At 39.7% G+C, this 15,981-nt stretch overlaps 1 protein-coding gene across 2 annotated transcripts in view; it reads left to right on the forward strand.

Annotated features, from left to right (window-relative positions):
• The window catches only part of ARF1 (ADP ribosylation factor 1), a 35,869-nt gene extending 19,888 nt beyond the window's left edge, over positions 1 to 15,981 (forward strand). For both annotated transcript variants that reach the window (XM_043984929.1, XM_043984936.1), the window contains 4 exons: positions 9,244 to 9,429; positions 12,115 to 12,225; positions 12,819 to 12,943; positions 14,329 to 15,981. In XM_043984929.1, the coding sequence (XP_043840864.1) occupies positions 9,282 to 9,429; positions 12,115 to 12,225; positions 12,819 to 12,943; positions 14,329 to 14,490 (546 nt within the window). In that variant the 5' untranslated portion in view covers positions 9,244 to 9,281 and the 3' untranslated portion in view covers positions 14,491 to 15,981. The remainder of the gene's footprint in view (positions 1 to 9,243; positions 9,430 to 12,114; positions 12,226 to 12,818; positions 12,944 to 14,328) is intronic.

Below are 15,981 nucleotides of genomic sequence, written 5' to 3' on the forward strand. Positions count from 1 at the left end.
CTCCATCTCCATTGGGTACATACTGCCTAGTGCTCCCAACTTTAATCCATGGTTATATGAGTAATATTTTCTGCCTTTCCTCCCCATCCTTGTCCTCTTGCCCTCTGCCTCTGAACTTCTTTGACTGCTTTCTGTACTTTCTATTAAACACTGCCCCCCCCCCCCCACAACACACCCTCTGTGGTTATTTAAGTGTGATTACAGCTCCATGGTCATGGTCTTTTCCCTCCGAGTACGCAGAGAACTGGGTGTGCCTGCCCCCATTTCATAATTTCATAAATTAATTATCAATTCACACTTTGAAAGCTCCTGGATCATGAAGAACAGTACATAGTGAGCATCAAACATCGCCCCCAAACTTACTAACTTCATTAGGAATGACTGTTTACTGTTATGCCAGAATCAGGCTAGTGATATGAGAATTAGACTAGTTAGGGCAAAAAATCAAAATCAACATCAAACTGGTTAGCCTAGATTGTTTAACCCAGAGAACAGACCAAGAGTACCACTCAGCTTGGGGACAGCTGTCTCCAAGTACCTTGTTATGTAGAAGTGAAATTTTATTTGTTCATTTGGTTCAGAGGGCTGAACCAGAAGGAATGGGTAGAAATTGCAGACAAATTTAGCCTTCACATCAGAATCTCTGGGCCTTTTAGCTACAGCTAAAATAGTAGTGTAGTTAAACACTTTTAATAGTATATCAGGGAGCAGCTAGGTGGTGCAGTGGATAAAGCACCAGCCCTGTATTCAGGAAGACCTGAGTTTAAGTGCGACCTCAAAACACTTGACACTTACTAGCTGTGTGACCCTGGGCAAGTCACTTAACTCTCATTGCCCCACAACAAATAAATAAAAATTAGAAGAAATAGTACATCAGTTCCAAAAACTGATGCTTCACACCTGCCCTATTTCACCACTCTTCCACTACCACCCAACTGGGAATAGAAGCAGCCCATATAGGATCAAAGGCCATTGTTTGCTTTATGGATTGAGCTCACCAAATAATTCATCACATAGTATCCATATTACTGGTAATGAACCTCTCTGTCCTTAGCTGAGTTGGCCTTGGACACCAAGTTCAGTCTTGACCATATTTTGAGCATGGTAGAGCTAGCCAGATTTAAACTCTGATGGCCTTTGAGAACCATGGTTATCTCTGTCTTACAGAGAGGCACCAGATTAAGGTTTTGTAAGAGGAAATTTGACTGTTGGGGGGGGGGGGCTGTTGTGGGGAGAGGGTGCTGCCTTAAAAGGTAGTTTAACCAGTGTCTGGAAGCTTTGTAAGATAGATGGTTATAACATTTACTCTTTTTTAAAATTTTTTTTTTAGTTTTAAACTTTTTTTTAGACAAGATTTCCAGTTTCACATTTTTCTCCCTTCCCCCTCCCCTAGACAGCAGATAATCTGATATAGGTTATATCATTAAACGTATTTCTGCATTAGTCATGCTATAAGAGAAGAATCAGAGCAAAAAGGAAAAACCTCAAAAAAGAAAAACAACAGCAACAAAAACAAAAGAAATAGTATGGTTCAATCAGCATCCTTATTCCACAGTTTTTCTTTCCTGGATTTGGAGAGCCTTTTCCATCATGAGTCCTTTCTTGTACCGTTGAATTGGTGAGAAGAATCTAGTCTATCACAGTTGATCAACACATAATGTTGATGATACTGTGTATAATGTTCTGGTTCTGCTCATCTCACTCATCATCAGTTCATGCAAGTCCTTCCAGGCTTCTCTGAACTCTTCCTGCTCTTCTTTTCTTACAGCACAATAGGATTCCATTACATTCATATACCACAACTTGTTCAGCCATTCCCCAATTGATGGACATCCCCTCAACTTCCAATTCCTTGCCACCACGTAAAGAGCAGCTATAAATCCTTTTGTACATGTGGGTCCTTTTCCCTTTTTTATGATCCCTTTGGGAAAAATACCCCAAACTTACTGTAACTTAACACAAAGGCTTCCCAAACCATACATGTACCAGGGGTACCTTTAATGGGCTCATTTTTTTAATGTTGTCATATTGTCTAACTGCTTAGTCTAGTCAGAGGTGACTTACATTTGAATGGCTATAAGTAGGTGGGTTTTGTTTTTCTTTTGTTTTTTGCTATTTGGGGGGGTTTGCTTTTGTTGTTTTACTTGGACTAGTCCAATTTGGCTACTTGCACAATGCTACCTATCTTGCAAATGAACTAATTGAAGAAATCATTTTAAAGACCATAATAACTTCAGTTGTAAAGAAAAGGGAAGTAAAAATACAAAGCCACAAATCTGTTTTATTTGGTAATCTGCTTAATTTGTATATGTTAACATACTCTGGAATACCATCCCATGTTAATTTTCTGTGTTAACATTTGAGCTACAATAATCCTGAAAAACCCTGTTGTAATAATATCTCTGTAGGCATTTTTAAAGTTTACACACAAAGCCCTTTCCCAGAACTTTTTCCACTCTACAACTTTCCTTTCTGATCTGAACAGATGAGGAAACTGGGCCTCAAAAACTACAAGTGATTTTCCATAATCACACAACTAGTAATTGTTGGGGCAGGGGGTTCAAATCTGATACTTCAAACTTTATTTTCAGATGTGTGAAAAATTTTGGCCAAAGTTTTGAAGGAACGAATTAATGGACTTAGACATGGTATGCCTGTAGTAGAATTTCATTTGTCATAGGATTTTGGTTTGTTGTATGGTTGTTTGATGTGGTGAACGTCCATTCTTACCAGTGCCCACCATTCTTATATGCTCATTTTGCTAAGTGTGCTTTTTCTCTAGGTCCTGGAATGTAATATGAATAAAACTAATTTGTGACTTTTTGAAACACATCAATTTAACTATTTCTGCTGCTGGCAAAAATGAATCACAAATTATAGAATCTTACAATTAAAGCTAACCTATTTTAGGAGAAATGTACAAAGAAAATGCTTCTATCATTTCAGTCCTTAATGGGGGACTGAAAATTGTGCATTGATGCGCATTTTGAATATTCTGCAAGTTTTCTGATCAAAGAATTTCTATTGTGAATCTAATTTGTTTTTCTTTATGTATGTTCAGGATTGCTTAAAGCTAGATTAATCTGTGTAATAACCAGAAACACTAGTCTCTGAGGATTTTGGTGGGAAGGGTCTTTGTCTCACACCCATCCATAACTCTCATACAAAACTGTTGTAATATTTGTTCAGAGACAGGATATAATTACAGCAAATGGATACAGGTAAAGGTCAAAAGTTTATTTAGATCACAGGTACTTTTTTTTTCCAGCAGTAAAACCAGTTAAGTCAGATTTCATCTATTCAAGTGAAGCAACTATGAAAGACATCCATACACAGCATCCATACTTATGAACAAGTAGATTGCCATAACAGACAATGCTGTCTCCCCAGAGCTAGATTATTTAAAGTGTTTCAGTTTTTCATGGACTAAACTTCCAAATGAAAGGAAACACTGGTGCACTTTACCAAAAATTTTTTAAAAACCAATTTCATGGACTCTGGGTTAAAAGTCCTTCATCTAATCTAATCTCTATCTGGCTAAGAATTCCTTCTAACACTATGTGCAATATTTGCTTAAATTAATCAACAAAGACCCAATAAAGTTAGCTTTGTGTTGGCTTTAATTGTTAGGAAGTTTTTCCCTTGCACCTCAACAGTATTTGTGTTGGGTTTTTTGGTTGTTTTTGTTTGCTTTGCAATTTCCATGAATTCCTAGTTCTTCTCTTTTGAACCATGGAGAATAAATAATTCTTATTAATAATGATAATAATAGTTTATGTTGTGTTTTAAGGTTTGCAAAGTACTTTACATGCTTTTGATTGAAAATCAAATAAATTTTCAATGATACTGTGAAGGGTATTGTTATCCCTATTTTACAGATGAAAGAACTGAGTCAACAAGCATTATTAAGAGCTTGCTATGTGCTGGGCATTGAGAATATGAATATTATCTAGAAGACTGTCCCTGCCCTTAAGGAGCTAAAAAGGACTGGAATGGGGCAGCTAGGTGGCCCAGTGGATAAAGCACCAGCCCTGGAGTCAGGAGGACCTGAGTTCAAATTTGGCCTCAGACACTTGATACTTACTAGCTATGTGATCCTGGGCAAGTCACTTAACCCTCATTGCCCCACAAAAAAAACAAAAAACAAATAAAAAGGATTGGAGGGGGATGGAAGTATTCAGAGTAGAGAAAGTACAGGGGAGTCCTCCTCAGTGCAACCTGCAGAGGAATGATGATCATGGCTGTTCTGGGCCTCCTTAAAATAGGTTCCTAGCTGGACTCAACCACTCAGAAAGGAGGAGCCAGAGGTTGAAAGGTAATTTCAGTGTGTGAGGTCCAAAAGTGGAGGGACCTTCCAGGGTGAAGAGATTTCTGAAGCTTTGCAGAGGACTCCTGAGAGGTAGGAGCAGTGGAGCCTCTAGAGAAATGAAAAGATTGAGTGATTTGGCCAGAGTCATACAGATAGTGAGTTTTTGAAAGAAGATTTAAAAATGAGGCCTTCCTGACTCCCAGGTTAGCCCAGGCCATCACAGCACCTAAATGTACCTGCCTTATCCCGCATTGGAACCTTTGAGAGCATCACTTGTTACTAAGGGCTTAAAGCCTGCAGAGAACTTTCTCTGCAGCTTCCCAGTGTGGTGAGTGAGTACACTGACTGTGTACTCTAATTTAACTGTCCCCCAGTGCCTTTTACCAGTCCTCATAACATGATCTTGAGCCTTTTCACCTTCTCAGTCAACTCCAAAAGCAAGTCCTGCTAATTAAAAAGGGGCTGGGGGTGCATGTGCTCAGAAAGGAAACATTTTTTTCTGTTTTCTTCTGTTGACTTGCTCAAATGTGAAAAAGGATAGTCAGAACTTGAGGTTCTTGTAAAAATAGTAATTTGCACAAATATGCCATTTTTGTGACTTCCATTCTCTTTTGTCAGAGGATTTCATTTGATGCCTGGCATCAGATGTCCAGGTGGGAGAGGCCCTTTGGAAAATCAGAGAGTTCCCTCTCCTGACTAATATATAGGGTGATTAAATTGAGCTAGAAGTACCGGTTTCCACAGTAAAGTAGATCTGATCATGATGAAGGAGAGGATGAAATAACAGCATCTGGGCTGGGCGTCACAAGACAAGCCCAAGCCTGTGAGAGACGGGAACGTGTCCTGAGAGAGGTGGTCGGAGGAGGACCTTTCTCTTCTAATAAAACATGTCGCATTAGTTGATCTGAAGGAGAAAATTATGTTCACACGGACAGCGCTGCAAATATTTTCCTGGGGAAAAATGCGTTTCCCTGCCAGTTGGATAAAAATGTTTGGCTTTGGAAGTAGGGACATATTGAAGTAAAAAAGACAGCTTGGATCATGTTTGTGGATATGAAGCTATAATCAGTTTCCATAAAGATCATAGGCTGTAGCAGAAACCTGATCAGCATGAGAGTTTTGTCTTTACTAGTCAACATATTTTCAACTTGGGACGGGGTAAAGGAATATGTGAACAATTTAAATAACTTCCCAATTAGGAATGTTGCCTATGTCTCCAGAAAAGGAAACTATTATTTTAACCACTAACTTTTGGGAAAGTACGAAGCTGAGTAATAGGAGGTGCCTCAGAATGATGAGTTTGTACTCATCTTCATGAAGCAAGCCACTTGAGTGGCAAGGTGAAGTCTAAGAAGACCCATAAGAAGAGTACCTGGGATTTAATGATACCTTTCACTGAAATTGAAACTTGCCAAGCCAGTGTAGACCATATTTGACCTGGCAGGGAATGTTCTTGTTTAACAAGCAAAACGAATGCATTCAAACTTAAGGTTTGGCTTCTGTGGGGAATCATATGGAACAGTAAACCCTAGGGACTTGGGGGAAGTTTTATGTATGATATCGTTGTGAAGAGTTTTAGAATTATTTTTTTTTCATTTTTTGTTTTTTTTTAAGTGAGGCGATTGGGGTTAAGTGACTTGCCCAGGGTCACACAGCTAGTGTTAAGTGTCTGAGGCCGGATTTGAACTCAGGTACTCCTGACTCCAGGGCCGGTGCTCTATCCACTGTGCCACCTAGCTGCCTAAGTTGTAGAATTATTAGAAATATGAAACAATCGTGCTTTTTTCCAGTCAGTCAGTAGACATTTATTAAGATGTGCCAGGCACTGTAGTAAGCAAGCACCAGAGATAATGTTGTAAGTAAGTTGGGGGGAGATACTTGGCTGGAGTTGGAGAAGTGGCTGCGAAGGAAGTGGTGGCTGGCCTGGGTGCTGTTCTTGGGTGGAGGTTTGATGAAAAGCTCTTCACTCTGCCCTGTAGTCCTCAGGGACAGAGGGTACTGGTGAGGTGTGTGTACTAAGGCTGATGCAATTTTGCAGGATGATGAGGTGATTCCAGAGAATCATTACACAGTTGGGGAAAGATGGATTCTTTAGAAAAAAAGAAAAAGAAGAAATTGAAAGTTGGTCTATACCATCAAGTGTGGATTTGAGCCAGAAGTGGTCTCATACCCCGGAAAACTGTTGACTCTTTTGCCTCTCATTGCTTTTTACATGGCTCTAAGAAAGAGATTGTCATCTTCTTGTACTTATCCACCACAGGGCCTTGCATGAAATAGGCCATCAATATCTATTTGAGAGAGAGAGAGAAAGAAATGAAGAAAGGATTCCCAAGGTGAAAGCTGAGGAAGAAACACTGAAGGAAAAGGCCCATATATTTATAGCAGCTTCTTGGAAGGAAAGTGGTAGAATCTCTCCACTCCCACTCCACCCTTTTTAAAAATTAAAAAAAAAAAACAGAAGAGACAATTCTTTGCTGTTAGGGAGGTGTTTCCACTCTGATAACTAAAGGAATAATCTAAGAGGTTATTTCCCCTTGAGTTTCTGGTTTGTTGGGGTTTTTTTGGTTTGGTTTTGTTTTGCTTTTCAATGAGGGTTAACTGACTTGCCCCTGACAGCTAGTTGTCAATTGTCTGAGGTCAAATTTGAACTCAGGTCCTTCCTGAATCCAGAGCTAGTGGTGCTTCATCCACTGAGCTACCTAGCTGCCCCCAAGTTTTTGGTTTTTTGATTAAAAAGTGCTGACTTAGAAAACTCTTTTAAGAGAAAAGAAAACAAAACTCTGGTCATACCTGAGAGTACTAAGGTGGGGGAGGGAAGGCATTGAAAATTTTAAGCAGATATATGTGTACTCTTTTCTAGAAATGGCTATCTACTCTGTGAGTGTTTATATAGTGTTTCCAACAGTGCTTTCTGTTACAGTGAAACTATTTTACAAATAAAATTTACAACTTCTGTTGTTGAATGTTTCCTTTGTATTTGCTGACAGAAATATTCTCAGACATTTAACATATCTGAAAATTCTCTTTAAAAAGCAATAGTATAGGGGACGACTAGGTGGCGCAGTGGCTCCTGGAGTCAGGAACACCTGAGTTAAAATCCTGCCTCAGACACTTGACACTTACTAGCTGTGTGACCCTGGGCAAGTCACTTAACCCCAATTGCCCCCCGGAAGAAAAAAAAGCAATACTATATAAGTAAAATAGTTTCTGACAGGGGCAGCTAGGTGGCACAGTAGATAGAGCACCGGCCCTGGAGTCAAGAGTACCTGAGTTCAAATCCAGCCTCAGACACTTAACACTTACTAGCTGTGTGACCCTGGGCAAGTCACTTGACCCCAACTACCTCACTTAAAAAAAAAAGTCTCTGACAGTATAATCAAGGATTGGAAGGATTATAATTTATTTGGTCTGTATCTGTATATATAGCAAGAAAAATAAAACTGCTACATAATTTAATGGTCTGGCTTCATAGGCTCCTGGTAGATACTACTATCTGTTCTCGTTGTTGCTGGAATAGCCATACATTGGAGGTAGAATATTCAGACAACTCTTTTCTAACCTATTATTTTAGGGGTGTGTGTGTGTGTGTGTGTGTGTGTGTGTGTGTACATATTTTCCAATAAATACAGATGATCTATCTAGTCTGTGATTTTTAAAAATATGCTAAATTCATACCTACCAAGCCATTTGAGATGTTACTTAAATCCTAAGAAACTTGAGCCTGCAGGCTTCAGTTTCCTCAGTGATAGTGTGATTCCATTCTGTTTCCTACAGTAGTGGTAGATATATTTGGATATAGTTGGATATATTTAAGGCTTTGTTTCTAGGTAGTTAGATTTTGGGTTTGGAGTTTAATCATAAACTATAAATTGAGACTTGGAAAGGACCTCATACCACCTGTCATCAACTTTCTCATTTTATAGGAGAGGAATTGAAGGCCAGAGAGGCCCAGTGACTTTTGTCCAAGGTCATAAAGTTAATCATCAGTAGAACTGGGATTCAAACCCAGGTGGTCTGACTCTAAAATCCAGCTTACTTTTCACTGTCCCATGCTGTGTCTCAGAAACCAGTGAATCAGTTGGGGTAAATAAATTGAAATCTGTGAAAGTACAATATTGTCATTTTTTCCCTCAAAACAAACAAACAAGCAAACAAAACAAAACAAAAAAACCTGCATGTTTGGAGAAAGTGAGCTCTTTAAAATCAATCATATGGGGCAGCTAGGTGGCTCAGTGGATAGAGCACCAGCCCTTGAGTCAGGAGTACCTGAGTTCAAATCCGGCCTCAGACACTTAATACTTACTAGCTGTGTGACCCTGGGCAAGTCACTTAACCCCGGTTGCCTCACTAAAAAATATATAAAATCATATGTGTTTAAGAACATGATATAGGAGAACAGTGGACTTTGGACATAGAAAATTTAGGTTCTGTCCCTGCTCTACTACTCACTGTAACTTGTTATTTCCGTAGTGTAGGCTTCAATTTACACATTTGTAAGGTTAGCATAAATTGATAGACAATTGCAAAAGGACCAAGAAATCATCTAGCTCAACTTCCTTGTTTTACAGTTGAGGAAACTGAGGCCCACCTAAGGAGATTAGGTGACTTTTCCAAAGGCAGAAAGTAGCAGAACTGAAGTTTAAACCTTTTCTACACTGAGTCCAAATCCCCAGTGCTTTTTAGTGCCTGTTCAGTTTGAGAATACTTTGTCTTAGTGGTTGTTGCTTGTTTCTCATTAAAGGAGTGGAATGCTAAAAGACTTGTCCTCCCCTCTGGGTTTTTGTTGTTGTTGTTTTCATTTTATTTTATCATCTTAGTTCTCTGCCTTCTCAACTACTTTTGCCTTCATTTGATATGCATTTGGATACCTTTATTTAATAGATGGACAAGGCTTTTTTTCATGTAATTTTAAAATACTCTCCTTATTTTTGCAGGTTTCTTTTGCCAACGTTCAAAACATCAAACTCGGAACATGGGGAATATTTTTGCTAACCTCTTCAAGGGGCTTTTTGGCAAAAAAGAAATGCGGATTCTAATGGTTGGTCTGGATGCCGCAGGAAAGACAACTATTTTGTACAAACTGAAGCTGGGTGAAATAGTAACTACTATTCCCACTATAGGTAAGCAATTAGCATTGCCTAAGTAAATGGCAGTTCTGTGACCTGGGTCAAATGAAGACTCTTGAATTGGAGCCTCTACCAGAGGCAGGCAATTTTCCTCTTAGTAACAACAACGGGAAGGGAAGAGAAAATTGAGCAATACAGCTGGGAGCTTTGCTGAAAAGGCAAGGGAAGAGTTTAAGAGAAATTGAAAAGGCCCTCAATAACTTTGAGCAGCTGCTTCGTAACTGGGGAGCCAAGATTGAACATTATCCTTCCTAGCAGTTGGTTTTCTTCTATAAAGTTAAAGAGGCTGCTCTGAATTTTTTAAAGAAAAGGGAGTTCTTTAAAAAGGCTTCCAGTTTTTGAGGGGGCAAGGGGTACAAAAAGAAAGAAAACTTTGAAGGAAAAGCAGGAAAAGACCATAAACCAAGAGGGATACAGAAATTACTATAGTAACTTGATAATCCATTCTTAAGCCACGTTTCTCCCTCATGTTAGATCATTTCACTGGAGGGCTCAACTAAGTCTCCATTCGTTAGGCCAAAATTGTTGGAGGAAGTGCAGAGGGGAACAGTTCTCCGTCAGTTCTGGTGTGGTGAATCAGATATGAAAGATTACTAGCATTCTCTTTCCTTCAGTTCTTAATGCAAGAGTGTCCAAGTTTTTTCTGAGTGATCCATGGCAGAACTTCATATAGATGTAGACTACATCATTTAAAAGTAAAAATAGAGAATGGACAGTAATCTGTTAACTATTCAGAAATGTTGGGGTAGGGAAGGGGTGGTTAATTTTGTGCAGTATTTCCCAAGAATCCAGAAAGGACCTTTATTCATACATTTAACTTTATTAATACAAAAATTCATAATTTCAGATCTGCTAATAGTAATGGATCAGGGGTTTTTTTGTGGGGCAATTGGCGTTAAGTGACTTGCCCAGGGTCACACAGCTAGTAAGTATCAAGTGTCTGAAACCAGATTTGAACTCAGGTCCTCCTGAATCCAGAGCCAATGCTTTATGCACTGCATGGATCAGTGTTGATCCATGTCAGTCAATAGACATTTATTAACGTGCCAGCATTTTGTGCCAGCATTGTATTAAGTGCTACTTTAGCAAGGAGCTTAGAGGCTAATGGGGGAGACAATACAGAAGACGCCATGTATAAACAAACTATATACAGGATAAATTGGAAGTAAACAACAGAGGGGAGGCACTAGAATGAAAGGGTATCCGGCATTAGGCAGGGCTTCCTCTAGAAGGTGAGATTTTAGCTGGCACCTAATGGAAGCCGGGAGGTAGGGATAAGGTGGGCATGGGGATTGAGTAGAGGGCTGTGAAAATTCCTAGTCTGGAGAATGAAGTGTCTTGTGAGTAATAACAAGGAGAGGCCATTATTACTGGATTGCAGATTGGGGGAAAAAAGAGACTGGCAGGTGTGAAGAATGGGAGGATAGAAAGGGGCCAGGTTATGGAGAGCATTGAACATCAAACAGGATTTTATATTTGATCCTGAAGGTGATATGGAGACACTGAAGTTGATTGAGTTGGGGACAGGGGTGACATGTGACCTGCACTTTAGGAAAATCACTTTGGCAGCTGAGTGGAGGATGAATTGTAGTGGGGAGAGACTTGGAGTTGTGACAGCCACCTATAGTAGTCTACTGCAATGTCCAGGCCTGAGGTATACCAGATTAGTGGTATTGTCAGAGGACCAAAGAGGGGCCTCTACAAGAAATGTTACTAAGTTACAATTGAAAGGCCTTGGCAACAGATTAAATATGGGGGCTGAGAAGAGAGTGAGGATGATACCTAGGTTACCAGCCTGAAGAACTAGGAGGATGGCAGTTCACTCAATAAATAGGAAGTCAGTGACAGTGTTGTATTTAACAGACTGAATTATTCAGTGTTTATAGATATTTGTTAGATGTGTGAGATCTGTTCAATAAGGGCATACCTCAGTTCTAACTGTATAAATACCCAGAATTTGGCTACACAACCAGAAATTTCCGGTGGTTCTAAGATAGCTAATTTAGTGCTGGTTTTTTGTTTTTTGTTGTCTTTTTTATTTTTTTTTTAAGTGAGGAAATTGGGTTTAAGTGACTTGCCCAGGGTCACACAGCTAGTAAGTGTTGTGTCTGAGGCCGGATTAGAATTCAGGTACTCCTGAATCCAGGGCCGGTGCTCTATCCACTGCGCCACCTAGCTGTGCCTGGTTTTGTTGTTGTTGTTGTTGTTGTTTTTTATCCACACCTGTGATTTCATTATTATAGGAAATGTCAGTGAGGAAAACTCCCTCTATCAGTGGAGATCAACTGGCCTTCAACATTGAGATTGCCCAGGGCATTGAGGGAATAAGTGACTTGGTAGCACAGTCGGTGTGGATCAGAGACCAGACTTAATAACCTAAAACTTTCTGACTTGGCCTGACTTTGTATCTTATACTAATTCATGTTTTCATTTAAAAAAGAGATTTGGAAAATAGCGGATTGAATTGTTGTGAAGTTTCATTTGTTTGAAGCTTTATTGGTACTATTTGTTATTTTCAAGATGTCAGTTTATAATGGTTCCAGCTAACTACTGAATGAGCTCTACAAAAGGATATCCTACCTCTGTGATTTTCCTTTGGGGCTTAGGGTTCATAATCAGGACATTACACAGACTAATGGGTTGTATTATAACATCATTGTTGCCTTTAAATTCTTATAGGTTTCAACGTAGAAACTGTAGAATACAAAAACATTAGCTTCACGGTCTGGGATGTAGGTGGCCAGGATAAGATCCGACCCCTATGGCGCCATTACTTCCAGAACACACAAGGTGAGTCATAGATTTGGGTCCTTTTAAAAGCCCCACTGCCCAAGTCAATTGATGTGCTAGATCTTGAGAGGGAAACAAGGCTGTAGGCCTCTGCTCTTCATACTGAAAGTTAATTTTATTGAGCACTTTGAGACTTATCAAATGTTTTCCCACAAAATCTTAAGAGTTAAGTAGTATAAATACTGTCCATTTTACAGGGCAATGAGGGTTAATTGACTTGCCCAGTGTCATAGAGCTAGTAAGAGTCAAGTGTCTGAGGCTGGATTCGAACTCAAGCCCTCCTGAATCCAGGGCTGGTGCTTTATCCACTGCGCCACCTAACTGCCCCAAGCATTAGATTTATTATAGAATCTTGAATGGAAAGCTTTTGGTGACTGATTCTTTTTTTCTTCAGATATATAACATTCTGGGGTGCCAGAAATTTTTTTGATAGTCATCCTATGATGGTATATATCAATAAATACTTCATTTACCCTGCCCTCCCAGCTATGCTAGTTGGTATTTATAGGACAGTTAGATCAAGTTATCTTAAAGTGACAGACCTTTAAGAATGTCTTATTACCTTCCTGAAAAACTGCTTTCTTATTTTGTAGGACTGATTTTTGTGGTTGACAGTAATGACAGAGAACGAGTGAATGAGGCCCGAGAAGAACTGATGAGAATGCTGGCAGAGGATGAGCTTAGAGATGCCGTCTTATTAGTGTTTGCTAACAAACAGGTATATGCTTAAGGAATGTCCAAAAATGTTTGCCTTACTCAGTTTCGTGGGTGACCAGAAAGTGTGAGAGTTGGTATTCATTGTTTACATGTCATTAAGTCTTAAATTGTCAGAACTGGAAAGGACATTTGAAAGCATCAGATTTACCCCCTTTATTTTACAGAGGAGGACACAGGTCCAGAAGAGGTGATGTAATATACTTTAGTTACAGAGTAGGTCAGTAGTCAAGTCACAGCTAGAGACAAGGTCCAGAGTTATTGTCCATTTCAAGTGTTATTAAATGTACCAAGAGTACTGTGCCCCATTCTAGGCTCACATTGAGAGGGTAGTAAAGAGGATTGCCACCTGTGGTGGGCCAAAAATGAAATTGCTGAGGAAATGAAGGTCCAATCTTCCAAGCATATCGCTTTATTGAGCAGCGTATGGCAGTTGCCCCCAAACCAGGACCAGACCTCCTTACCTTCGGCCTGAACTCTGATTATAGGGGGAGACAGATTTATACATTAAAAGCAACTAAATAAGGCCAGTTAATTAAAAGAAAACAAACAACATTAGGCAATCTGTTTTCCAATTGAGGGAAAGATCAGGGACTTTCCAAGTTGGGGTGGGGGGGAGATGCAGGTCTCTGAATTCAGAAAAAGAGGTCTCTTCTCTCCCCCCCCCCCAAAAAAACCCCCACAACAATCAAAAGAACATGGAAACAGTAACTGGTGCAGAGTAAAGTGAGCAGAACCAAGAGATCAACTTGTGCAATAACAACAGTATTGAAGAGACAAAGATCTTTGGAAGAATTAAGGTCTCCAGTCAGTGAAATGACCAGCCTTAATTTAAGAAGACTGATGATCTAGGCTATCTACCTGTTGACTGGCAATAGATTTCAAGATGCAGGATGAGACATAGTGGGAATTTATTCTGCTTGACCAGGCAGTTTTGTTTTCATTTTAAATTGGGGGAGGTAGAAAGGCAAGAAAATATTTGTTCATTGAAAAAGAAATGAAACAAGGTATGGGGTGGTGCAAAAAATGGGTTCTGGAAAGTGAGGCTAGGAGGAAGGGGTGTGTACAAATCGGAGGTGGTCTGGGGAAGAAGGTTGAGGGCTGACTGACCAGTCAGTAGGAATGATTTGGGTTCTATTTGTGGAGGTACTTCTCTAGACAGGTTAACTGCAAATAGGTTGCCATGGGAGACTATAGAAAAGGTACCAGATCTAAGAATAGCAACTGTCTCTTTGGGAGTTGGGGTGGGGGCAGGCTGGCCTAGAGTAGTCTTGCCTGGATAACAGAGGATTTAGACTCTTTAACCCTTTGAGCTCATATGGCCTGTGTTCTTCCATCCTGAAAACCACTTTTCTCTCTCTCTCTTTCTCTCTTTTTTTTTAAAACCAGGATCTTCCCAATGCCATGAATGCAGCTGAAATCACAGATAAACTTGGACTGCATTCTCTTCGTCACAGAAACTGGTACATCCAAGCGACCTGTGCCACTAGTGGGGATGGGCTCTATGAAGGACTGGACTGGTTGTCCAATCAGCTCCGAAACCAGAAATGAAACAACAAAAAGTTCCTCCTCCCTCTTTCCTTCTCTCCCTCTTATTTCCTCCTATTCGCCCTTCGCTTTACTCTCATGTGGCAAACTGTGCTACTTTGTGGTATTGAGTGCCGGAAGCTGTTTTTTCCTACCCCTTGTCACAGTATGTATTGCACCATGCTGTAAATGTGGCAAATACAGGCCTGAAAACAGGTTTCTTATTTAATGTAAATAGTTTTTGTTTCCAATGGGGCAGTTTCTGGCACTCCTATGCAATATTACTCAGCTTTTTTTATTGTAAAAAAATCAACTCACCGTTTAGTACTGGGAAGGGATTTTAAGCACATTGACACTTAGGTTGCTGGGGGTTAACGTGCAGCAGCAGAGCCGAATGCTACTCCTACTGGCTTGTGAGATCTGTGTTGAGATCCATTTTGGTGGTTGGTTTTTAACCTGAACTCAGTGTATTTTTTTAAATAGTAAAAAAATAAAAAAAGACAAGTCAAACACTTGAACACACAGAACAGAGAAATATGCTTAGTGTAGGTTTTGCAGTAACAACTTGAATACCAGACCATTGTAATTGTCTGCGGTTTCTCTTTTGAAACTTGAGAAATGATAAAAATCAAACAAGTGATCAATTTTGCATGGTTAAAATAGAGATCCATGTAATGCTATGTCTTTGGATCTTTATGTATTTCATAGAGTTTGTGCTTGTATTTGTGCTCACATGGATACTTAGGAAAAAAAGCTTTGAGGTTGTGGTTCAGAGCAGGCTGCACATTGAGAGCATTAGATCTTCAATCATAAACAGTTTATAACTAGACCTCCTTCCCCCTTCCCCCCCCCCCCTCCCTGCAGTTCAGGTCAGGCTGTGATTAGTTCTCCATCACACTTGAGTTACTCTTAGGAAGGACACAATGATGGCTGGTTATAAACATTGAGAAGAGCCTTTGACACATTCGGACAACAAAAAAACCAGCATTTTAATTTTTGTCAAGTGTGTGGTGCTTCTGTTTGAAACCTCTCCACAGTAAGCACAGCCTACGTTAGCCCCCAAAACTTGGTTGGAGATAATTGAAAAACACAGTCAAGAATACCAGGCATTTCTCTGTGGTGTCTAGGTTTTGAAAGAAAGTAAATTGAGCATGAGAGCTTGGGGAGTCATTCCATTCTAGAAGTATTCGGTCCCATTTTGGAACAATCCCCCTATCTGTATATGTGTGAAATGTCCTTTACTACCCCTCATTACTACAAGGGTCAGATTTGCCATCTGAAAAAAAAGATCTTTACTTTTTTTTTTCTTTTGTATTTTGATAAACACTGAAGAAGCTGGAGCTGTTAAACTTTATCTCGGGAAAAACTCAGAACTGGTTTGTTTGGTGTTGTGGAAACTCTTACTGCTTTCAATACACAATTAGTAATCGACTGTTTTGTATACTTGTTTTCAGTTTTCATTTGACAAACAAGCACTGTAATTAAAGCTATTAGAATAAAATCTCTGAACTATTT

The sequence above is a fragment of the Dromiciops gliroides genome, chromosome 1 (genome assembly GCF_019393635.1).
Source record: "Dromiciops gliroides isolate mDroGli1 chromosome 1, mDroGli1.pri, whole genome shotgun sequence".
NCBI lineage: Eukaryota > Metazoa > Chordata > Mammalia > Microbiotheria > Microbiotheriidae > Dromiciops > Dromiciops gliroides.